The sequence below is a fragment of the Ornithodoros turicata genome, chromosome 3 (assembly GCF_037126465.1).
Source record: "Ornithodoros turicata isolate Travis chromosome 3, ASM3712646v1, whole genome shotgun sequence".
Taxonomy (NCBI): Eukaryota; Metazoa; Arthropoda; class Arachnida; order Ixodida; family Argasidae; genus Ornithodoros; species Ornithodoros turicata.
In genome coordinates, this window is record NC_088203.1 from 53,862,866 (window position 1) to 53,888,585 (window position 25,720).

A 25,720-nucleotide genomic window follows, 5' to 3' on the forward strand; every position below is an offset into this window, starting at 1 on the left:
TGTTAGGGCTATGTTCGGGCAAGATTTACAGGGTCACCAGTTTTAACGTGAAAAGGTTTCGCACATATCTTTTAGTTCCTGGGAGGACTGCATATGGCTAATTATTATTAGTATTGTTATTATCCGTGGGGCGTTCTGAGAATAAACATTTCAGGTAACACATTTTAGATGTGTCCGTTTCCATTGTGTTCAGTTGGGGTTTAGCGTGGGTAATTTACGTAACATGTGAAGGAAAGTGAACAAATGATACGGTAAAGGCGGTGCATCAGGCATCCCCATCGGCGCCTTGGTGCGAACACAAAGGCGCCTTACATGCCCCATATCGTTTTGTCCCGCGAATAATTGTCCGATTTGCACAAAGTTGTTTAGAACGAGACTGTTCCCGAATTCTGGTGTTTAATAACTGACTGGCAACTGACTGACTGACTGATCAGCAACTTGGAAATTTGCTCATTGTAATATAAAACATTGCTATTGCACGCCACAAATAAAAATGTCTCGAACCACTAAGTGCTATAGACGTGAACACACTTCCAAGGTATATATAGATGGTAGCGAAGCTTGCATTGGCCACCATGATAAAGACCGTCAGCGCCATCCATCCGTTGCGGGGCAAACTACAAATTCCGTCATAATGACGTCACCTGGTACGTCACCATTACGTATAGCGCGGGGCGGGCGCTCGCGCTGCGCGTGCGTTCCATCGCGATGTCGAGCCGTGGAATGTCAGAACCGCCGTTGAAAGCAAATCCAAGAGCAAAAACTCAAACAATTTGTAAACAGAGAAGAATCGACACTAGCGACATGCGTGCAACAAAGGACACAGGAGACCAGGTGGGGACTTGCTTTCTTTTATCACAGGTAAATTCGCCATGCCGTTGTAAACAGTATAAATACCCACATGAGGCAATTGATGTTCTGAGGCTGGAACACAGTGACTTTTCAGTGACTTCCATCTTTCATCATAAATACCCACGGCAGAATAATGTGCAGGATAACCAGTATGACAGTCCATGTACTGAATAAGCACGAAAGGATAATGTACAAATTCCAGCAAACACAGGTGGGGCCCAGGACCTTAATGTCCAATGCATGCTGCTATAGCTGTCCTCATGTACATCTGCAACTTTCCACGTACAAAGAAGGTGGAAGTGAACATATTTGCACTTGAAGACCACATTATATGATATCTGCATACTGTGTGGTGCTATGTCTGCCCACAGTTTTTGGCACTGTAACGAATGCTATGGGGGAATAAGAAGGCTGTGGTACTTTATCTTGCAAAACAGCCACAACAGTATCAGCTTCCAGCAATGACAACCTTGTTCAGTGTGTACACACCCTGCTGATGACTACTTCTTACTTTAATTACAACAACATTTTTGTACTAAAGGAATGTCAAAGCATCGACAATGTTCTGTGCTTCTGCTATTTTGCGCACATTTTGCCATATGGTGTAGATTTGCAAGCTGCACAAGGTGCTTAGCCCTGCACATAACTGCACCTACATACTTGCACACAACTACTGAACTCAGCGCAGGATTCAAAATATAAAATTACGTGCTAGGGATCTATGTACACAGGTATGCACTTAATATGTATCAAAGAATAAGCAAACTGCTGAAGGTTCAAAATAGAAAATGTATGCTAGGTATCTATGTACACAGGTGTAAAAATACTAAACATATAAATAATTGGCACAGACTACTGAACTCTACATAGCTGTCAAAATACAAATTACACGATAAGGAGCTATGTGCAAAAGTGCACTTTGACAAATCGTATGCTTCACAGGAATGAAAGGATTACAAGAGACCATGTGTAATACAGGTTACAACTGAAAGCACTGGATAGACAACAGAACCGTGCATATCCCTTTGCATGGAAAGTAAACTTCTGGTTACATCACAACAACGTGCAGAGATTACGAACTTAGTCTCGCTGCCTGCTGCAGTGCCTTATGACGTAACGTACTACTTCGTACTTCCTCATTCCTTTCTCGTGCAAACCAGAACAGTCGTACCCTCACAAAAAAAGTGAAATATATCATCATACACGGATGAAAAACAAAAACTCAATGTCTTTGGCCACAAGTGTGAAAAACGCTTCACACAGCTTGGACCTGACCCCTTGGGAGGTGAGGAATGTCTTAACGTTGGCTTTGAAGGCTTCCTCACACGCACCCACAAACGTCTGGGTGCGTGTCGCAAAGGCAGGAAGGCGTGTCGCAAAGGCCTGTCGCAAACGTCGCAAAGGCAGGAAGAGGAACCGACAGCTCCAAAGTCAGTACTGTCCACATTCTTGACACTCAGCTAATAAAGCAATAGCTGGCTACTGTCCTGAAATGTGGCATTCCCCCGAGGAATGTCCCATGTTGGACTTGGTGGTTTGAAATTGAAAAGACGACGATGAAGAAGAAAACGGCTATGAACAGTCACAAAGTGCGCAGTCAACGTACAGCAAACTCGTAGGTAACAACATGAAGAGCGACAGGAACCGGAAGAGTACTCGGCTCTGTCTATAATCTTACGTATTACTGGCAGACCGCGCGAATTGCTACATTAAAAACATGCATATTGTATTAGTACAGACATTATTCGCGCCTCCGATTAATTTTTTTTTCTTGTTTACCTTCGTAGTTTGCCCCTCAACAACCACGCTCGCATGTGTACCATGAAGGGCGCAGGGTTGCTAACACAGATTTCGTATTTTTTCCCGCCTTCGCTGCCATTTATATTTACCTTGACACTTCCGCGTGCAACAAATTTAACGCAAATCGGACAACTCTTAGTGTCAATGACGTAACCAGAACCCCTCAACAAGCTCCTACACGTTATTCGCCTTGTACCCCTGCAGACGGTGACCCCCCCAACTCTCGGCCTCGACATTCTTTGTGGAGAAGCCACTGCTTAGTGATTCAAAGCGACTTGGAAAATATCGAAGATCCCCATAGACACAGGTTGAAACGCCGGTGGCTGATGCACCACCTTGAAGCCCGAGCCATATGCAGAGTATTCCAGAACGTAAATGCCACATCGCGTAAAACTCCAACTACAAAACACAGGGCCAACACGTATGGCTGAAATCAACGGAAAACACACAGTTAGGCGATTTTATTCCTTTTCACTGCTTTCCTCACTGGCTAAGAGTATTATCGGAAGGTATTAACCAACGTCGGAAAATTATGAGATGACAAAGGGCCCTCACCAGCGTGGCAGACGACGCCTTATTAAACCACGTGACTGTGTTGCTTTTTTACCTTGCGAAGTTCCGACTGGTTCTTGCGGCGCGTGGTTGTAGCTCCGCCGAATAATATCGGGAGAGCGATGATGCTCTATGGCACGTACTAACAGCCATTGTACACTGTAGAAAATTGCGCCCACCGTGAAACACCCTCTCAACTTGCGCCTTCAGCGGCCAGAAGATTACCCACTCCCCTCCCCCCTCACTCCCCTCTTAAAAAGAGGCAACTTTGTACCAGTCCGGTAGCTCTCATTTTCGTCTGTTGGTGGTGAAACTGGTGCCATTCGGAAGCTATGATTCTTGACTTCGGGTGACTGTCTTCCAATTTTCGGCCAGGCATGCGGTTGCGGCGCCATAAGACCCGGCACATGCCAATATCTCCGATTATGGGTGGTCTTTGTACTAATCTGGCGCAAAAGGGAGAGCAGATTACAGCGTACAATTTGGTGCATTGTTCTATGATACGTGGAGGGTGGACCGTCTCGCTCTTACTGGTATATGACGCCGACAATCGGGAAGCACCTCCAGAAAAACATGAAAAAATGCATTTCTTTGGTCTCCTGTTTCGAGGTGTTCTAATGTCACCACACCACCCTAAAAGTTGCAGTGGATGGGCAATTATGCGCAAAACAATTGCTGAAAATTTCAGTATGACTGGAAGAGCACAGCGCAGGTTATTACGTTCCGAAGCCATTTCAAAGACCAAACCGAAACTATACAAGATTTCCGGTGACCACATCGGGGCGAAGCATGTAAGTACCGTGTGATCAACTCCAGAATTCTGCGGAAGGTGGCGCTTGCGTCACTTCTGTTCGTTACGTCACGTTGTTTACGTCCTGCTGTGCTGCGGACTCCTTGATCGCCAGCATATTGGCGTGGAAGGTTCGCCACTTCACGCCGCATTGACAGTCGTGTTGTGATTTGAACTGTTGATATTGCGGTAGGCTGCACGTTCATAGTATCGTTCCTGCTGCCGCGGCAAAGCGGTGAAGAAGTGTCTCGGCAAAGGAGGAGCCAAGGAATCAAACAGCTCTTTTCAGAGCTCCACCTCCAGTCCTGAGTCCATCAAGGAGGGGAGTCTTCCCAGCCCAGAATCATCGGCGTGCAAACGCCGGCGGAACGAGCCTCAGCTCACGACAACAAGCCTTGCCGACGACGACACAGGATGGATGAAGACGGTGATTCCCCGCTTCACCACAAGAGACGACGTAAGTCCGGTATTCCGGTCACCATCCGACCAGTGAATCCCTTTGAATCCCTACTACAAGCCAATCCCAACCTCATCGCGGAAGACATGCGCGCGGTGACTGATGCGTGTGTACTGCGCCAAGACATCCACGCAGACGGTACCATGGTACTGAGTGTCGCGGACCCTACAGCTGCCAAAGCGATCTGCTGCCTTGATACCATCGCTGGAATACAAGTCTCATGCCATGTTCCTGTATCATACAAGCGAAACATCGGCCGCATCAGCGGCATGACTGACCCGTACAGCGATGATCAGTTGACAGATTTTCTGCACCCTGACGGCGTCGTACAAGCCCAACGACTGTTCCGCCACGGACCTGGACGCGACGGAGCCGTGAACAAGATCCCCACCACTTGCTCACATTTAGACAGGATATGCCTGACAGCATAACACTGGGATTCAGCAGTTTCAAGGTCTAAGACCACATTCCTCTCACCCAGTGTTTCAACTGCCAAAGGTATGGGCATATCGCCCGCCACTGCAAAAGTGAAGTGCGCTGCAAGCGGTGCAGTGCACACCACTCGCACAAGACCTGCCCTAACCCTTCGCAAACAAAGTGCGCCAACTGCGGCGGTCGGCACGCCGCTACCTATGGGGGCTGCCCAACAAGGAAGACAGCCCTTCAACGAAAGAATCATCTCTTCGGCAAGCGCCCGGAGAAACCAGCGAACGCCAAGCAGTACAGCCGCCAAGCGCCGGCTGGAACTGAACGCCCGCAGCGTACCAAGCGACCCCAGCGGAAAAGAGAGGCTACCCAGAGTCCCCCAGCCGCCGAAGAGCCGGAGGTCCCCACCCAGTCCGAGGAGGAGGAGGAGGAGGAGTGTCGTTGGGAGGAACCCGAGAGGTCTGCCTGCCTGATTAGGCGGCATGTTACTCGGGAAGGGAAAGGTGGTGGAGAGGAGGAGAGGAAAGGGTGAAGTGGAAGACCGAGCGGAATCCGCTCGGGGGGAGCATAGCTGCGTCCATGGGCCGACTTCAGGGGAACTGTGCCGGCATACGCCTATTACACATCTGAGGGAAACCCAGGAAAAACCCCAGACGGCACAGCCGGCCCGCGGATTCGAACCGCGGACCTCCCAGTCTCCAAGCGCACGCGTTACCAACAGGCCCGGCATTCGGTGAGCCACTTCCTAGCCACGCCCAAGCGCAGCGGACCGACGAGAACCACCCGTGGCCCGCCGAGAAGCGACTACCAAACAGAAACGCATGGCTGGCCATCGGCAATGCGCCCTAGCCGTCACGCTGGATGTATCCCATGATGTGCTCGTGAAGCCTTCGCGGTGTTTTTTCCTGGATCCCCGTGTGTTTTTTTTTCCTTTTTTTTCTGCGCTTTTCCTTTTTCTTTTACTATTTTTTATTTTATTATTTTTGGGGGGATAGCAAGCCTCCCCCAGGATGGCTAACATTCCCTAACCCTTAATGAAGAAGAAGAAACTGGAAACGCACGGCAATGACACGGCCGTGCAAGAATCCTCGGAAACCGCGGAGTTGCGGTCCGAAATCGGTCAACAAGCTGTGTCGGCGGCTTGCGAGAGAGAAATGGTAAGTTGTAACTTTGTACTGGTGCAGTGCGCATGTGCGCTTGCGCTTATTTATTTGTTCTTCCCCGTGAGCAATCCAAGCTGTGGTCTTTGCCCCCCTTCTATCGTTTTAGGCATCAGTGGAATACTGAAGCTTGGTGTCATTGCCGAGACTCTGGGGGCAAGACTGAGAAGCATCTGTATTACAACTTTTCCCGATGAATTTCTTTCTTTTCTTTTCTTTTGATGGTGTGAGGTAAAGCACAGGAGTAAAAGGGTGAGAATGGACAGTGTTTTCTAGCTTTGGAACTATCTTCTGCTGTGTATCTCACTTCGATATTCCATTTCTGCCCGTGAGAGCAATGCCAAGTTTTTGTGTATTTTACTTTTTTGAGATTACCACAGTGGTGCCAACTTTCACTTGCAGCTATCCAAGAGACAGGCGTACGATATGTATGATGCGGTTCAGCTCGGCCCGGATGTTATCATGAACAATATATGCATTTACCAAATTATAGGGCTGTAATGTGTTCCAACTCCTCTTTTTCTATCTTTGCTACAGTTGCATCACTGCCTCATCCCGTTGTTTTACACTAGCCAAGTGTATGGCCGTTTCCACAGTACGATGAACTCAGCATGGGCATGTTCGTAGCAAATGCCCGTACTAACGTACCTGAAATTTGACACGTACATTCCTTTAGTCTCACCCGATGTTCTTGTTTTCTTTTTTTACCTTCTCCAAGTTCCTGCGCTCTCATGAAAAGTTATCATGCTTATTAGCAAAATAGATCAGCTTCTCTCACAAAAGTCTTCTAACACTTGGAATACGTTACGCGAGAGCAGGAAAGCTTTACTACACAGTAGATTCCCTGCGTAGAAGGTTATAGCTAAAAGGTGACATAGAAACAGGCGTGCAAACTGTCGTCCGCCTTCAAAATGTATCAAGCTACGAAACAAGGAAGACTCGCTATGTTCTCAATACTTCAGATGATGAAGGCCAGCAACGTAACAAACAAAACAACAGGTACCCGAAACAACGGTGAGAGAAAACACAAAAAGGACGGGTAATCGTTTTCGACCTACAACGTGCGCGCTACACATTTTTCTGAGTGATAAAGCAGATGTATGTATGTATGTATGTATGTATAATTTCACACTTATTGTGGCATTTTCTCATTGAATAGAGTATCGAAATTGAGTATGTCCCTTGTTTCATGTGTGGGACAAGTCATTTTTTATGGAAAGAAGAAAAAGAATCAAAGCAAAAGAAATAGAGAGAGAGATCAAATTTACTTTTTTAGATCTCGGTAACATTACATGTGGCACGTGCTGTGATACTGACTCTGCGTAAAGCACTCCGACCATCGCTTGCACGATCTCGGAAAGCTTCTTGTTTGCTTCGTAGGAGATAAGACCAGATACGACCTTCCGGTAAACGCTCCTCTCACTAAATAAGCAAGGCTTCAGAGTATCGACACTGAGTTCCAAGAGCGAGAATGCGCGATCTTGTTTCCGCGTTATGCTACTCACGCGCACGCGCACTGCACACCTTAGCGCACGGTGCCATCTACCACGCGCGGGTGAAATGTTCCTTTCGTTTACACGCAGCAGTTGACGGTCTTGAGCTCACCTTGACATCCTCGGGACGCACTGGTTGACAGTACATGGACTACCGCAAAACAATCCCACACGCTTCTCTATCCCACAGGGAGCATTATGTTAGCCATCTATGATACTCAAATGGGGACTGTACCGGTATGGTGCGGACACAAGATGACGCTCCTGCTCTCCCTTGGACATCAGTGTCGATACTCTGAAGCGAAGCTCATTTAGTGACTCTAGGAGTACGTACTTTGTAGAGAACCTGTTTAGGGAGAGAACCTACTGCTGCCGGACACCAACTGGTGGTGGCTCCCCGTAGTGTCAGCTTTCTCGACCGATAGGGAAGGAGGAAAGTGGGACCGTAGCCTTAAAGGAGTACAGAGGGCATTCCAAAAAATTTTCAGATTAAGACGTCTGACGAAACTGTATGTGTCATTTTACCGAATGGCACTAAAGGTTTTGATGTGTGCAATTTGCTTTCAAGAAGGTTGTGGTTGACACGAAAAAGAGGGCGATGAAAAAAGGGAAAAGGGTGTGCCCTGATACGTTGATGAGCGTGGCGCACTGTCACTGGTCGATTCAGTTGTTCCAACATTGAAGACGATAAAGTTGTTTGTGGTTCACGGTCTCCACCGTCTTGGATGTCCTTTTTGTAGAGATCGAACGAATACTTTTTCAGCATATACAGGCGGGAGCGTGAAACGAACGCAGCGTGTACGAGCTGCGGCGTGTACCTATATAGACGAGAGCGAAGAGAGTGCGGGTAGAAGGCACGGCGGGTAATGCCTGCAGCGTATACTTCCTGTAGCACATACGGGGCGCGGCGGACAACGGACGTGGCGCCTAGACGGCGTGTCGGTCAATAGCTGTAACGGATATATCCGTTTATCCTTATCCGCTATATATTTTAAAAAAAATAGCGCTTATTTAACCGCTACCAGGCTAAGAGTGTAGTTTCATCTCGGACAGCTTCCGTACCTCAAGCGATCAACGCATTAAAACATACTGGACAAGCAAACTCAGCGCACATTGTGCAAAGTTCTGTTTGTTTGTTTTTTTCCTGAACAACATTCAGCTAAAATCAACCGATTATATTTTTATCCGATAGTAAAGTGCCAATACATTGCACAGAAAAATATTTTAGGGCATGTGACAAATGGTTTATTTTCTAAAACAATTGCGAAGGTGGCCTGTTGAGCAAACATAAGCAAATTCGGCGTACAAAGAAAGGCACTGGTGGACGAGTTACGGATCCGAATTTACCACCCAGGTACTCATCATTATCCCGGCTACCAATACTGAAAGTATCTCCAGGGCGATTTTTTTTTTATCGCGCGTGACGAGTTTTTAAAGTTGCCATGGTACGAGAAACGTGAAATGGCACGGAACAATACTTTGGCAACACGGAGCGGCGTCAGAAGTGGTCTTTTAGACTCTTTTTTTTTTTTTTTGCTGTCGAAAGAATGAAAGCACCAAACACAAGCGTTCACTAGTCCTGTAGCATTGCATGCGGTTTGCGCCAAGGGAGTCCGTTTATGGTCCCAAGCATAAGCGGCTTAGATCTTTTTCGTGGTGCATGCGAGGGGTCAGCTGTGTCATTCTAGCACCTTATGAACAACGTAATAATAATGATAATGGTGCTGTGGTGTTACGCGTAAGGTGTGTCAGCCTATTTTTGTGGCAACATGTTGCACGTGCCACAGGATTAAGACTGCGGAAAATTCAAACCACCTGGGGTTCTTTTGACGTGCGTCGGAAATCTCCGACACACGGTGCTGGAAGCAATGTTTACCTTCCCCATATTGCTACCGTCCTCACCCGGGATCGAACCCGCGATCTTGAGCTCTTACGTTACCAACGTAACACAACAGGCCAACACCTTACCGTTACAACCGTTACAGCGTCGCCAATTTGTTTTGTTTGGAATCCAATATAGCACAGGAGATGTGGCGAACACTCACTGACGTCTTTGGGGTACCACACATGCGCAGCTACCTCACACTGTGGCAAGCTTGCTCTCCTTTTGTACGTGGTGCCTACGGCAAGCTTGTCGTACGTACCATTTTTCTGACATATCTGCAAGAAATCGCATTGTCTGTACTCCACAAAGGAGAGAGAGAGAGGACAGAAGGAACGGACGCAGTGCGCTCAATACAGCTAATGTAATGCAGCGAATGTAATCGCTTGAGTAGGTGCAGCTTTTATTGCTCATTAACATCAATGTTAATCTTTAAAAAAAGCCTATCTCTCAATTTTAACAAACAAGGAGGGCGAATGATAGCATTTCGTCGGCTAGGATCCGTTTCATCGGCCCTCCAGAACGACTGCTGTATATTTGGGCGCACGGAACCCCGCACAACCATAATTTCCGCCACGCAACCAAGGACCATTTTTTTCGGGACCCAACAGTGACCCACCGTGCACAAGGTTCTACAGTTTCCCGCCAAATCCACACGAAGTGGATAGGAGAAGAGGACGGGTGTCCGCCGTCAAACGTACGTGTCACAAAATAAGCTACTCCGTGGATTCTGTCTTCTTTTATGCCGATGATCCTAATTGGCTGCCGTAATCAGACCGTATATTGTTCATGTTTTGTTGAGTGATGTTGTGATGTGTGTTCTCAAGTCAGACGCGAACTTCCAACTAGCTTGGAAATTCTCGCTTTGTCCGCCTCAGCTAATGAGACTTCTACAACCCTTTGCTGTAGGTGCAACCTTTGCAAGGTTGCTCTAAAAACTATAAAAGAAAACACGCAAGTGCGGTGCGCACGAAGAAAAGCTAAAATAATTGTAATAACGATTACATGTCCGCTTCTGCGTATAGTCCTATGCCTTATTGACCGCTGAGGACCGAAAGTAGTCGTTCGGAGTTTAAAGCGATTGAAATCCGCAAGGTTACACAACCGATTCACACATTTTCCATTTTCATGACGCCCGCCACATATACTTCTGACTGGTTTTGATGTCAGACGACTCACACAAAAAGTTCGCGTTCGCACCGCTACGTGGCCGCGCAAAGCACCACCTTTAGCTTGTGCACCAGGCGTACAGAAGAGGTCAAAAAAATTCGTAAAAATTACGCTTTCCCCAGCTGCATAATTTTTGGCAAAGGAGCGCGCTCAAAATGTGCATCTAGAGGAGGAAGTGTCCCCGCCTTCATTTGTTTTGCATCCTTTGTGATAAGACGGTTGTCCCAAGCATCAAGGTCAAAACAAGGGGAAGAAAGGTAAAACAAGAGGCAGGAACACTTCCTCCTCTCCCCGCATCTTCAGTACGCTCATCTTTGCGACAATCGAGCAGGTAGGGCTAAAGCGTAATTTTTACTAACATCTTTTTACTATTTCTGTTGCGATACTGTGGAAAACTTCTGTTGCGTCTACACGGTTATCCGTAGCGGACTTCATACTTCTGTAAAAAAGTTAGGTAAGCGTGGCAATTTTCAAAGTTCAATTGACAAAAATTAATTTCCTGCAATTAAAAATTGTCCGAAGCCTTCATCAATGGTGGCAAAAGTTTCCAGAAGGTAATTACCGAAAGTGCCACAATCCTCTGACAAGTACGCGCGGCAGTTAGAATTTTTTATCACGTTAGGTGAAACACCCTGTATGTGTTGGCCGTAGTGGACTGACATTAGAGAGCACCTTTTGAGTGATCGCAAATCTCGTGGTTCTTCATGGTTTTGGCATGTTTGTAACACTGCAACAGGGGAATAGCCAAGGAGGAAGGGGGTCCACCTCCCCCCCCCCCAATATCGTACCTTTAGTGGTGCCTTTGGGAGAGGAAAAGAGCGCAGAATCTAAGCACAGCAAGCATAACCTTGCCTGCAACCAGTTGTAAGAATGTTGACTTAATGGTCTCTTTATGTATGCTTCTAAAATGTTTCCCTGCTGCAATGTAACGCACAGAAAATGGGTGCCGACTTGCAGAACGGCAACAACTCCCGTAATGTTAAGCGCTCTTTATGAGAACCGTACTTATGACAGTGTCATGAAGCATATGCTATTTTTCTGGTGTTCAGCATAACGCCATATTTTGCCAATGAGGAAACTTACCTCTGTTTAAGATGCCAAAGCCAGTGCACACTACGTGCTTGAAAAGCAATGTGCTGTGTGGAAACATGGGTTTCCACAATCGGCGCCCAACGTGGGGCCGGTGGCGAGGATGACACTGACGGATACCCTGTGCCACACGCTGCTCCTCTGTAGCAGTAGGTTCAGCTCTGCTATACAGGTCTTGCAAGGCCCGAACGAATTCTGCTAAGGTCTCATCTGGATGCTGAGTACGCTTATGCAGCTCCTCCAGGATACGATATTCGTAATCCAGAGGAAGAAATTCGCTCTTAAATCGCTTCTGGAAGTCCTGAGCGGACGTAAACCTCGACTGCAGCTGAAGCCAGCGAGCCGCGTCTCCGATCAAAGCAACCTGCAGGATGCGTTGTATCAGGACTTCATCTGAGATTCCCATACCAGTCTGGTAGGCTCTAAGGTCATCGAAGAAGTCGACGACCGACTTTTTATCGGTGTACCCTGACAAGGTAGGGACCGGCAAATTCAGTCGCAGGCGCGCTTCTGCCTGCGGCGGCGAAACCGACCCGGCATCAAGGCGTTCTGCCACCAACGAACATAACTCGGTCATGCGTGACAAGAGTTCTGTCGTTATAGCGGAGTCAAACTGCGGCACTGCAGGTACCGTAGTTGACGTACCTTGGGACGGAGGCACTGCATGTGCCTCTTTGTCCTCGGCTGATCCTTTCGGCTCCGAAGGCGCCGAGGTGTTGGATACCAGCGTCTCCTCCGAACGGGACCGCTGCTGTACGAGGCCTTTCTTTCCGCTCCGGAGGTCTTATCGGCCTGGCGGCGGCGAATGCTGCATCGGCTCCGGGACTCGGGCACCGAGTGGGTGCTGTGAAGCACTCAAAACCAAGCAAACACATTCAAAAAAGACAAAAACGCTATCTCAAAAAGAAAAGAAAAAAGGCAGCCCGGAAAAAGAACACAAACAAACCACCGGAGTCGTAAGTGAAAGAAAAGAAGAAAAAAACGTACAGCGTTACAAATGAAAATGAACAACGCGTGCTGCGTCTTCCCCGCTGTCGAACGGACGGACTGACGCCCCGAGGCTGTGGAAGCACGGGCTTCCACAGCTGTGAACAGTGACATTTTCTGATGTGTAAACTTTGAGGTCATACATGAGTTCCAACGGCGAACAGGCGTAGCAACAGACAAAGCACTGCTGGCATTCCTGAGCAGGTGTGGGGAAACTGTACTCAAATTGTGTACAGAAAAGAAAGCGCTTCGGGCACACATAGAGGAGCTCTATAAGAAAGTTGAAAAGCTCACGACATCTCAACGGAAGTGTGAGTACTGTCACTGGCAGACATACTTGGCTGCTGTTTCATTATTGACCTTACTTCATATGCTGACATGTTCTCTGACAGATCACTTTGCTGTAGAAGTGCTAAAGTCATTCTCAGCGCTTGTGAGGGAAAATTGGCAAAACCCGTCCGTAAAACTGGTACGTAAAATTACAGAACGTGTATTGTGAAAGTGGCTGTTATTTACTTAATTTTCTGTTCGACAAGCAGTGTGTGTAAGATATGCTATCCCTATAACATTGGCAGCAAAGAATAAAGACCAAGATGAAAGAATGGACAAGTACAGCAACAGTCGATCATGCAGAAAAAGTTAGAAGGGAGAAAAGAGGCACAGGACATCCCTTTGATGCTCTGTGGTATCTTCCTCCTGACCAATCTCGGTGGCTCAGTCGTTAGCGTGTTCGCCTTCTGATTCCGAAATGGCGGGTTCGAAGCCGGCCGAGGACGCCAGCAACTTGGTGGCAGGGTACAAGTTGCTTAGACACGCCGTCTTCCGCGAGGGACGTTAAATACCGGGTGCCGTGTGGTGAGCTTTCATCGCATGTTGAAGAACCCTCAAGTGGGCAAAAGCAATCCACAGACCGACTGCTGTGGCGTCATGATCTCAGTTGTCTCGCGATGTAAACCTCCAATTCCAATCTTCCTTCTGTTTATGATGTCTTATTGTTATTAGCAAAACTGCATTCACTTCATCCATATCGTTGCCTGTATGTGGGTATTTTATACTCAGTGACAAACCCAAATAAAAGTAGACAGTTGCTGTAAAAGGAGTAAAACTTTGAAGCTGTTGTCTGTGCATTAGCAGCCTTCTGGTGCGAACAGCAATGGGGTAGCAAGAAATTCCTCCATCTTGATAATCAGTTGCAAGCACAGTTGCTGGGGTATGTGGAATAGTGTTAATAGCACACTTGCAATGTTTGTGGTTCTGTCGTGTATGTATTCAGAAAAAGAGGTCTGATATAAATATCTAAAGCATCTTGCATGGCATAGAATGTGTATGTTACGATACAGACACACATATAAAGGATAACAGTAATGTGGTGAACCTCATCTTCTCACCTCAAGTAGGTCACGCTTCCGCGCATCCTCAGTTCCCCTATTTCCCTCAGCCTCTGACGTAACCTAACGAGGCACACGATTGGACGCCCCCAGCTCAACGAACTGCACGCGGAGAGTCCACGTGGGTCGCTTCACGGAGGAAGGAAGCAACCAAGTAACCGCAACCATCCATTTTTCCCTCCTCTGCGCAACCCCTGCAAGTTCAACTTGCACGGAGTATAGAAAACTCAGAATTTCATGTGACATTTATGAAACTGTCTTCAAAACTTCGGGACAGGAAATTGTCTGCAGAGTAAACACAACACATAGATAACACTTTCTATAATATATGCTTATCCGTGCTCTCGCGACTGACATCTGCTTTGTTCTCTCAGGAGCCTGGCCAAGCACACCCATACCCAACCATCACATACACTGGAAACGATCCACTCACTACGGAGAGCATTACTGTGAAAGCAAAGAGGCTATCTATTAGGGTACCCAACATTACGTCGGTAGTGTCCCTTTTGCCGTACTGGACACTCAACATGGAATATGCACCCCATCTCAAAAACACCCTGTGCATTCAAGGAGCATGGGATAGGAGTACAATACACCCCACTGACGTCTGTTCCCCTACGTGCTATTGCCACACTAAGTGCATGATGTGCCATTTATAATAACTTTATTGTGTGCGTACTTCAAAGAAGAAACAAAGCTGGTAGAGCATTATCAAGTTTTGTGTATAAATAACCTGAAGAAATAAAAATTTGTTCATGGACATTATTCTGGTTATTGCTACGTGTAGATGCATATTCACAACAGGAATGCAAGAAAACAATTGAACTCTGCAAAGTGACAAATGAGATGGATATGACCTTCTAGAATTCTCTGTCCATTATCTTGGGCTAGCTGTGAACAGTGGACAATTGTGAATAGTGGACTTCTAGTGAACATGTGATTCTGAATAGCGAACATGTGAATAGTAAATAGCGCACTTCTTAGTAGAGCGCCTGAGAAGTATTTTCGGGAGGGGGGGGGGGGCGCTGGGAATTTATGCTAGGAGTAAGAGAAGTCGTCGGGAGACGAGTTCAATTTCTTCCGTGTTTTTCTTTCTTCCAAACAAACAAACAGAAAAGAGCATGCACGTGGTGTGTGAAAGCCTGTGCTAGCACTGTGGCTTGTGCTTGAGGTGAGGTGAAGTGAGGACCACCAAGAATGTTCAGAAAACCATAACCATGACGTCTGCTCATACGTTGAAGAAAATGACCGCATGCGACAGCTTGCACTCCTGCTCGTAAAGTGGAAGGAAAGAAAACGCTTGCCAGAGTCTAGTCTTGACGAGATGACAAACAAAGTCATATGCTACATCGAGGTTAGCATGCATAACTGGAGGTCTGCTCCGCTGCAACAGCAGGAACAACTCATGTCATGTCACAGTGAGCAAATGCAGAGCCATGGAGTTAGAACCGACTACTGGAGATCACACCTGCCGTTTATAGAACCTGTGGCGGTTGTGCTTGGAACTGACGAACATGGATAGTCAAACAAACTTCGCTACATCCCAATATGTGATGTCCTAAAACATATGTTAGAGGTATCCTGTATGTACAGCAGCTTCTGTCATTCAGATGAAGAAGGGGGCTACATGTCCACAGTCTTCGATGGTAGAGCTTTTCAAGCCCGCACATATTTCGAAGGTGACAAAAGCAGGATCTGCATTCAACTGTATGCAGACGAATTCGAAATATGTGATCCCCTAGGGAGCAAGAAGGGAAAGCACAAACCATTGTTGCACCATTGCACCACGCTTTCTGTGGTACACCGATCCGTACCCCAAGTACCCCAAGCATTCAAGAATGACGGATGACACGGGTACCGTTCGGTACAACGTCCAGCCCATTTCTGCTCAGCGCTACGTTGCAACATCGCATGAAAAACTGCAAAGACGAAATGGCAGCTGCACTTATCGACTGCTTCTATGTGGACGATCTGCTTACCAGTGCAAGCAACGTTGCCGAGGCAAAGCACCTCTACGAGAAGGCGAATGATGTGCTAAAGACAGCAAAAATGCAGCTAAAGAAGTGGACGACGAACTCGAGGAATATTTCCGGAACGACGGACGAACGGCGGTACCGAACGACAGAACGTTCATCGATCCAACCATGGACAAAGTACTGGGGATCTGGTGGAACAGGACAGATGACACCTTAAAGTTCTCGAACGACAGGGTGCTGGACGTCCTGATTCTCGCCAAGAATACGAAGCGCTCTGTACTTCAACAGTCCGCACGTCTCTTCGACTCATTGGTGTTCTTGTCGCCGTACACAGTACGAGTGAATACGATGTTCTAGCGTATTTGGGAACAAGGACTGGGATGGGATGACCCTATGCCAGACGACCTATCTCAGGAGTATGACACGTACTGTCAAGAATTACCGTTGATCGAACAGCTATCCGTCAAACGTTACGTGATGGAAGGAATTGGAGAAAATATATTTTCGGTCCAGCTGCACACCTTCACCGACGCAAGCCCGACAGCATACGGTGCATGCGTGTACCTAAGAGTCGAAGACTGGGACGCAAACGTGAGTGTGAACCTCGTTTTCGCCATGTCACGAGTGGCTCCTTTGAAGAAGCTGACTTTACCCCGCCTTGAGCTGATGGGTGCCCTCATTGGAGCACGACTGGCTCAATATATCGAGGAGTGCCTCAAACTGCATATACATCTGAAACAGTTCTGGCCAGGTTCTACGATAGCCCTCCACTGGATCCAAGAACAAGCTAACCGCTGGAAGCCGTTCGTGTGCAACAGGACGACGGAGATTCAATCAAAAACCGATCCGCATTCATGGTCACATTGTCCGGGCTGTCAGAATCCGGCGGATATGCTTACACTGGGACTGACTTTAGAAGCTTTGGTCCACGGCAGAGACTGGTGGAAGGGGCCAGAGTGGCTTTCAGAGTACGAAGGTGCGTGGCCAAATTCTCTCACGAGGACTACCGCGTTTCCACAAACGCTGCTGTACGAGCTGCGCAGATCGGAAGTGAGCTGCCTACAGGTCAGTCACAACACGAAGGAATCACTGATGGACCCAAGTAGCTTCAGCGAATACTCCAGACTTCTACACGTCACTGCATGGACACTACGTTTCATCGAGAATTGTCACCAATCACACAATAGCCTGCGAGGGATGCTGACAACCGACGAAATCAAGAAAGCAGCGCTCCACTGGTTTAAGAGAGCCCAGCACGACGCTTATGCTCCTGAAATTCAGCAGCTGACTCATGGCGAACAAATAGGTGACAATTCCAGCATTACGAACCTGCGCCATTCATAGACGAACATGGACTACTGCGCCTAGAGGGGCGACTTCACTATTCGGACGCATCAGAAGAAGTGAAGCACCCTTTACAGCTACCAAGAGACCACGAGCTAACGAGGCTTATCGTCAACGCTGCCCATCGAAGAGTCCTGCACGGGGGAGTTCAGGACACCTTGACGGAACTGAGAGACCGCTATTGGATTCCTCAAGCGCAACAACTTCTGCGCCGGATCATAGGCAAATGTGTGGTGTGTATGCGATTCAGGACCAGCCAGTCCAGCGCACCTGTGGCACCACTGCCGAAGGACCGCATTACACAGCAAGTGCCTTTCACCATCGTTGGAATATACTTTGCTGGCCCGTTCTACATCAGAATCAACGATGAGAGGAAATCCTATATAGCCCTTTTCAGTTGCGCGTTGACACGTGCGATTCACCTAGAGCTGGTTTCGGGCCTCACGACGAAGCCATTCCTTCTTAGTTTCCGTCGATTTGTCGCACAAAGGGGACGACCCTCCACTATGTACACGGACAACGCTTCCACCTTTAAACGAGCTTCTCGGGATCTCCAAAAGATGGGAGAACCTTTAACCCCGGGCCGCTTTTTAATTGGAAGACGACTCGCAGCAGTACCTGAAGCGAGTGTACTTGACGTTCCAACATTTGGCAGACAGGAACTCACACGGAGATGGAAACACCATACACAGACACTGGATTATTTCTGGAAACGGTGGCTGAGAGAATATATATTACAACATCGCTCTGCGAATTTGGCACCAAATAGGCCAACTTTGAAGATACAAAAGGGCGACTTAGTTGTTCTTTATGACGAGAAGATTCCTCGACAGATGTGGAAGATCGCGAGAGTGCTAAAAGTGCACACTTCACCAGACGGACAGGTGCAATCATGAACTGTGAAGCTGACCTCAGGTGTGGTTACACGCCGACCTGTGCAACTGATGTGTCCACTAGAATTTCTAAATGACCGACACTAATTAAGCGATCATTCCGGGCCAGGTGGATGTTGTGTGAGGCCGCTTCGGGGGACTGCGAACGAGACACCATATATTACGTACCGAGTTTGTGTACATGACCCCGAGACCCACCACGCCAGGGTGAAATCGGACGGAAGTCGAAGATGATCTCTGCTTCGTGTTTTGTTTAGTCTGGCATTCCGTTCTCTCTCTCTCCTTGTGAGAGTTTCTGGTTCTGTATCTAATAAAGTCAAAGAGTGTGTTATTCACCTTCATACCGAACGGACGTAGTTGTGTTTCTTTCTCTGGGCTATACTAACTCAACGACAGGAACCAGCATTCCGTAACAGGCTTAGACGCCTTTGGATCAGATGTTGAGGCAGTAGTGGTGGACCTATATTATTTCTTCGAGAATTCTGCTGCACAGAGTGCCGCAGTGAAATCACAGCAGGAAGTGCTTGGGATGCCTGAGTATGTCTTCCTCCGTCACTTAAGTTCGAGGTGGCCTACACTGGGGCCTACAGCGAGTCGACTGACTCAGCTGTTCTCGGCAGTGAAGAATGTTGTCATGTCGGAAAGTCAGTGTCGTTCAGGAGGGCAGCTGCGTGAACGCTTGCGGAAGGCGTTCTCGAACAAGGACTTCTGCCCAAAATTATTTTTTGTCAGGAATGTTGCAGACATTTTCACAGAATTCCTTTGTTTCAACGCACTGAACCCTTAGTCCATCTGCTGTACGGCGAGATGGTGGCTCTTGTTCGAAAACTTTGTGGGCGATTCATGAAATCTGAATCATATCGCTGTAGAAAGGACAGTGAGCTGCCCTCACTGCAACCTCAGTCAGTTGTAAATTGGAAGGCAAAGGTTGCGGTTGGGGAGGACACAGAGGCAGCTATGTCATCATGGGACCCAGCAGGGAAAAAAGGATTCAGGTTGGGCGCGAGAAGCTTCTATATCAAGTGCACTACGTACCTCCTGACACGACTACCTTTTGACAAGGTTGTGCTACGAAGCCTACGCTGTCTCCACCCATCGTCTAGGGAAAAGGAGAGCTCGTCCGGTGACTTCAGAACCCTAGCAACGCGTCTCGCACAAGTGATTCAGCCTCCTGATGTATCGTCCCTGATGGATGAATACATGTTGTTTCAACTTGAACCCGTCGAAACACTATCGACTGCAAGGCTTGATGAATACAGGAGCAACATCTTTGAACTGAAGAGGGCTGACAGCTCAACCAAATATTTCAGCGTGAAATTGAGAACTTGTTTCGTGGTCTTCCACATGTAGCTGTGTACTTTGATGACATCCTTGTTACGGGACGCAATGACACTGAGCACATGAGGAATCTGCATTGTGTTCTTGCTCGACTTCGGGATGTTGGACTAAAGTTGAAATTTGACAAGTGTCATTTTTTTGTGCCAGAGGTGAATTATCTAGGGCACATCATCAGCAAAGAGGGACTGTCTCCAGATGAGAGCAAGGTGGAAGCCATTTCCAAGGCACCAGCTCCGCGTGATGTTAAAGAGCTTCAAAGTTATCTGGGCCTGATAAACTTTTATAGAAGATTTTTGCCCAACTTGTCGTCTTGCCTTCGCCCATTGTATCTGCTCCTCACAGCTGGGAAAAGATGGGAGTGGGGCAGAGCCCAAGAGCCTTCAGCCTTCAGCCCAAGCCTTCAACGAACGCAAGCGTCTCATGTTATTTGCGCCCATCCTTGCGCATTTTGATCCTGCCAAGCCGCTGTACCTTAGCTATGACGCATATCCTTATGGTATCAGAGCTCTCATATCTCAAAAAGAAGCTGATGGCAGAGAGCGTCCTATCGCTTTTCGCTCCCGAAGCTTGTCTGAGGCAGAGCAACGATACAGTCAGCTTGATAAGGATGCGCTAGCCTTGGTGTTCGGTACAGAACGTTTTCACCAGTACCTGTAGGGAATGTTCTTTAGAGCGCATACTGATCATAAGCCACTTTTGGGATTGTTGGGTGCCAACAAGCCGATACCAGTTCAAGCATCTCCTCGGCTCGTGAGGTGGGCACTCAAACTTTCCACGTATCAGTACGAACTTTTGTATAAACCTGGAAGGGATCTTCTTCATGCTGACGCATTGAGTAGACTGGCACTTCCTGCTCGTCAGGTACAGTCAACTGTTCCAGCTGAAGTCTTCATGCCTGAGCAAGCCTATTCAGACCTTCTGACGCCAACCATTGTAGCTCGAGCTACAAAGAATTATCCTGTGCTTAGTCAAGTCTTCCTTGCTCTCTCAACAGGTGAAGTTTTTTCACTGGGACCTGAGGGGTATCCCTACAGTGCAAGAAGTGCTGAGTTGAGTCTTCATGAAGGTTGTGTGCTTTGGGGAGCAAGAGTAGTTATTCCTAAAGCATTGCAGTCCAGAGTGCTCAAGATGCTGCATGCCGGACATCCAGGCACTGAGAAGAGCAAGAAAATCGCCAGGAGCCATGTTTGGTGGCCAGGGATCGATAATGACATCATGAGTAACGTCAAGACTTCCTATTTGTCATTCTATTTGAAGTATTTTATTTGTCATTCTATTCTGTCTATTCGACGTTCTATTTGTCAATCTCTGCAAAGGACACCAAGACCTGCTCAGCACACGCCATGGCCGTTCCCTCAAAGGCCTTGGTCTAGGCTCCATGTCGATTTGGTGGACCGTTTTTGGGTCATACGTTTTTAGACATTGTTGATGCATACTCAAAGTGGGTCGAGGTGTTCCCCGTCAAATCTACATCTGCAGAAGCCACCATTGATGTCTTACGGTTGGTTTTTGCACAGCACGGACTCCCGGATTTGATTGTGTCTGACAATGGACCTGCGTTCGCTAGTGCGCAGTATTTAGACTTTTTAACACGTAACGGGATTCGTAGAATGTTAGTACTCCCCTATCACCCAGCATCAAATGGTGCTGCTGAGCGTGTAGTGCAAACTGTCAAAAACAAATTGAAGAAAAGTGCACCAGGGTGTTTCATGACTCAAATCGCCAGGTTTCTGTTTCAATATAGAACAACTCCACATGAAGTTACAGGGAGGGCACCGTGTGAGTTGCTCACTGGTAGAATGTTTAAGACTCCATTGGATGTGCTGTGGCCAAGTCTTCATTCTTCAGTACACTTCAAGCAACTAAAGCAGAAGCTGCACGCCGATGAGGGTTGCCGTCGTGGTCCACCTTTTGGAGCTAGTGACGATGTGTTTGCCAGGGATTTCCGTCGGGGAGCAACATGGGTTCCTGCTCGTGTTGTCGGAACCTTGAGCAATTCTTCAGCGGCTGTCACTGTTGAAGATGGCTCCATGCGGCATCGACACAATGACCATCTAAGGCCGAGGGTTCCTGCTATGGGAGAGGTTGTACCACCACGAGTTGAGCCTCAGCCAGCTGTTGTATCAGAGAGCCTTGCCGGTCTCTCTCAAGCACCTGTCAACGAGGGATCCACAGCAGCGGATGTGGGTCACTCTTTCGCCCAGCAGTAAGATCGCCCCGCAGGAGGTAACGGTACCGTGGACAGTACCGCGAACAGTACGGTTGAGAGCAAACCCCACTGCGGCGTAGCAAAATAACTGTAAAGCCTGTGCAAAGGTACTCTCCGCAGTGATGTGCGTCCGATGCATTCTTTGCTGATGCTTAGTATGGATGTGTTTCGCTAATATATTGTAACTATTGTTTGTATCCATTTTTTTCCGATTAAGTATTGTCTGAGGGGGGAGGGCTGTTATATTCTTGATGGTGTTACTTACATGCAGCGCTGCATTGTGGTTAATGTGTACAGAAGGTAGCACCACTTATTGCTAGCGGCTCATACGAAGTATAAAAATAAACGGACGCCGTGCACTCTTCTCTTTTTCTTCTTGCCCGAGCCTCGAAGAGGACAGGAGTCTCCTATCTATGCGATAGCGCCGGGGGGGGGGGGGGGGGCGTTTCTCGCTTCCCATGTTGACAATGTGGGCACGACAATTTCGTGCAACGTCGGGCTACCCAGTCTCCCAATCACAACACCTTGCTGTGCATCCCCCACGGCAACGCAGATCTTGAGAGAGGATTCAGCGAGAACCGTCATATTCTTCAGGAGAGGGCACGGCTGACAGTTCAGAGTGTCAACGGTATACGGCACATTGTGTCATATGCTGAGAGGTTTGGAGGTGACCCGAGCCGTTTTAAAATCACACCTGGAGTAATTAAGGCAGTGAGAGGCTCGTGCAAGGTGTACCGGGAGCGTGTTGTAGCAGAAGAGGAGCTGGCGAAAAAACGACTGCGTGCTGACATTGCTCAGGCAGGGCCAAGCAGTTCTGTGAGTTCTGTGAGTGTGTTCTGTGAGCACAGAGCACAGAGTCAAGTCTGGCCTTTTTAGTGCTAAAAAATGCTAACCAATGCTGAGTTGCTCATTGAACATGGCGTGATGTCAAAGAACTTTGAGGATATTGAAAGTGGCCAGACTCAGTGGCGTCACTAGAGGGGTGCGAGGGGTGCGGTCCACACCGGGTGCAGCGACGGAAGGGGTGACGTGCCGCACCAATACTGCCGCTTCCTCCCGTTCCCTGTGGCACGATGAAAACATCATGAGGGGCCTTCAGCGGGGCACTTTTTTTTTCTTCTGAGTGTGGTGTAACATGTTTATCGTGAATCACCTGGTACGGAGAGGTACGTTAATGGGGCACGGGGTGGGGTGGGGGGTGACGCAAAGAGCACCCGCACCGGGTGACGCGTACCCTAGCGACGCCACTGGCCGGACCTTACTAACACAAGGCAAAGCGAGGCAGTTGCCGTTGCACTGGAGAAACTGGTACTGAAGAAGAAGAAAAGTGTACATTTGTAATCACCTGCTTACCTGTTGGACTTGCTTACTTTTGCAGATATTCCAGGGCGTATACACCTCTAGTTAAAGTGAGCGGCAGCCAAAGCATGTCAATGTACTTAGTATATTTATCATCTTGTGTAGTTTCCAAAGCTAGTTACTTTGTAGTCAAGTGGATGGTTTCCTTGCAACTGCAATAAAAATGGGTCCCAATAGGAACTTTTTAGAGCTGGATGTAGTAAGTTATTCTTATCCGCACAGCTGAGGTCCAAGCACCATACTGGCATGCAGCAGTTATACTTTAATGGGGTTACCTCGCGCCTGCTCCAAAAGCTAGTTTCGCTGCTCCCAAACACAATTTTGGCTGCTCCAAAAGGTGCTCCAAACGACTTCGGTCAATCACGTCCCTGTAGTATGAAAATTGCAAAATGTAATGAACTACTAACTTCCATGTCCCAAACGTTATGCAAGAGACAGAATACAATCTGGACAACAACTCGCGCCCGAGAGGAATATGGTCACATATCCTGCGGCCAGTGGGATCCTGGTCCAATTCACAAGCGCCACGCCCGACCCGTTGCAGTCACGCATATTTTTTTTAAATGGATTATGTCACTTTCGGTCACTATAGGCATTAACCGGGGGGGGGGGGGGGGGGGGGCTCCGCACCATTTAAATCAAGCCCCGTAGATGCTAAGGCCAGCCCTGGTTCTATGACAGTATGTGTGTCGTGTAGGCCGTCTGGCAACAGGGCCCACCGCTAGGGGGACCACGAACTTGCGTGAGCTATGGCGCGGGTGTGTGCACTTGCTGCGCACTTGCAGTTTTATCGAGGGACTGGGAAGTACTAACGGTATCAATTGCATTATGTGTCCTAAGTTGTATTGTAGCAAGAGGGCTGCAATAAAGACATAAAATCGGCGACACGACGAGGTAGTTCAAGAACCTACGAACGATGCCGGAACACGAGGAAGAAAAAGCCGGCACCAGCCAGCGTCCGTCAACGACGTTAACTTGGTTGACTATTGAAACTTTCGAAGAATTTGCTCCCAGCAACAGCTCAACGTGGCCCTTGTATCTTGGTTAGAATTCTTCTTTGCGGCATACAACGTGGACTCACATGATAAGAAGCGCGCCATTTTGTGCACCGTCTGTGGCGCAGCAACGTACAGGCGTCGCCACCCTTCACCGTAGCGCGGGAGCGCGTGGCCTGCTTGCATGCCAGCGCCGCCTTGCGTCGATGCTGGGGTGGAGGCTCTAAGACCATGGTACACGAGCGCCTCCTCTCGATCGGTTGAGCTCATGGTAATCGGCATGGTACGAATGGATCACCTGCTGTATAGTATCACCTTACGCCCTCGCAAAACAGGCACAATAACAGCGCGTGTGCGTTATCTACCACACTTTATCTAACTGCCGGTTTGCGGAAGGGCGAGCTTGCGGGGCGCAATATTCTGAAATAAGTTTGAGACATATGCAAACACTGTAGGCTCACCCATGTTTGCTCTGAGCGTTTTGTTCACTATGATATGTGTTATCATAGTTTTTTTTTTTTTTTTTCATGGTGCTGAGGAAAGATTTGGTGACGTGTTTGTGTGGATGCAAATACGCCAAAGAAACACTGATATTTTTGCTCGTATACTGATTTTCTTATCGCTGAAGTGTCTGTAGATAGCTAACCGAGTAGGTGATCCGTGTGTGCTTGCCGTGCCCCTGTCGAGAGGGGGCGCTTGTGCACCAGGGACCTAGAGTCTCCACCCCAGCACGCCCCATCATAAACACAAGGCGGCGCTGGCATGCAAGCAGGCCATGCGCTCCTGCGCTACGGTTAAGGGTGGCGACGCCTGTACGCCATTATTCGTTCGCTATGCTCTCCAGCAATGCCGTCAGAGACCGACTACAAGGACATTGTATCGAAACTTACTGCCCATTTCACCCCAAGGCCGTCAGTTATTGTGGAAAGGTTTCAGTTTGGGAAACGCGACCAACGACCGGGGGAGACAATTACTGACTACATTGCAGAGCTTCGTCGACTTTCAGAGCATTGTAACTTCGGCTCGTCACTCGACGACATGCTTCGTGACCGATTCGTCTGTGGTATTCGCGATGAGGCCTTGCAACGCCGACTTTTGGTTGAATCTAACTTGACGTTCGCTCAAGCCAAAGACAAAGCACTAGCGACTGAATGCGCCCACCATGGAACTGAAGAAATTCGGGGGGCGGAACCCGCCAACGAGGTCCACCGCATGCAGAAGACACGTGCTCTGGAGAATAAACCGACAACCCCAACGGTGAACCCCAAGGATGGGAGGCCCAAGCAAGTCAGCACCGGACAGCCGAGCCAACGGTGTTTTCGTTGTGGTGGAACGCACGCGCCAGAGGTGTGTCAGTTCCGGCATGTGCAGTGTCATTACTGCAAGCAACGTGGACATATTGTCAAGGCTTGTCAGCGAAAGGCAAGAGCAAGGCAACAATCGCCACCACAAAGGTGGACTGGCAACAGTCGGGGTAGTCGGCATCGCAACCAGGACTCTGACATTTATGGCTTATACCAGCTAACAGCTGAAAAACCTGCGGTCCGCGTACCAGTGGAG

General features: G+C 48.2%; 2 protein-coding genes across 2 annotated transcripts in view; one reads left to right on the plus strand and one right to left on the minus strand.

Annotated features, from left to right (window-relative positions):
- Window positions 1–25,720, minus strand: part of LOC135388471 (tyrosine-protein kinase SRK2-like) — a 509,896-nt gene that overhangs the window by 424,909 nt on the left and 59,267 nt on the right. The window lies entirely within an intron of this gene.
- On the plus strand, window positions 16,416–17,366 carry LOC135389475 (uncharacterized). Its single transcript, XM_064619518.1, has one exon. The coding sequence runs from the start codon at window positions 16,416–16,418 to the stop codon at window positions 17,364–17,366; it is 951 nt and encodes a 316-aa protein (XP_064475588.1).

Excerpts from the sequence above, each read along its gene's own strand:
- LOC135389475 (XM_064619518.1), top strand. The coding sequence starts at position 16,416 with ATGCCAGACGACCTATCTCAGGAGTATGACACGTACTGTCAAGAATTA.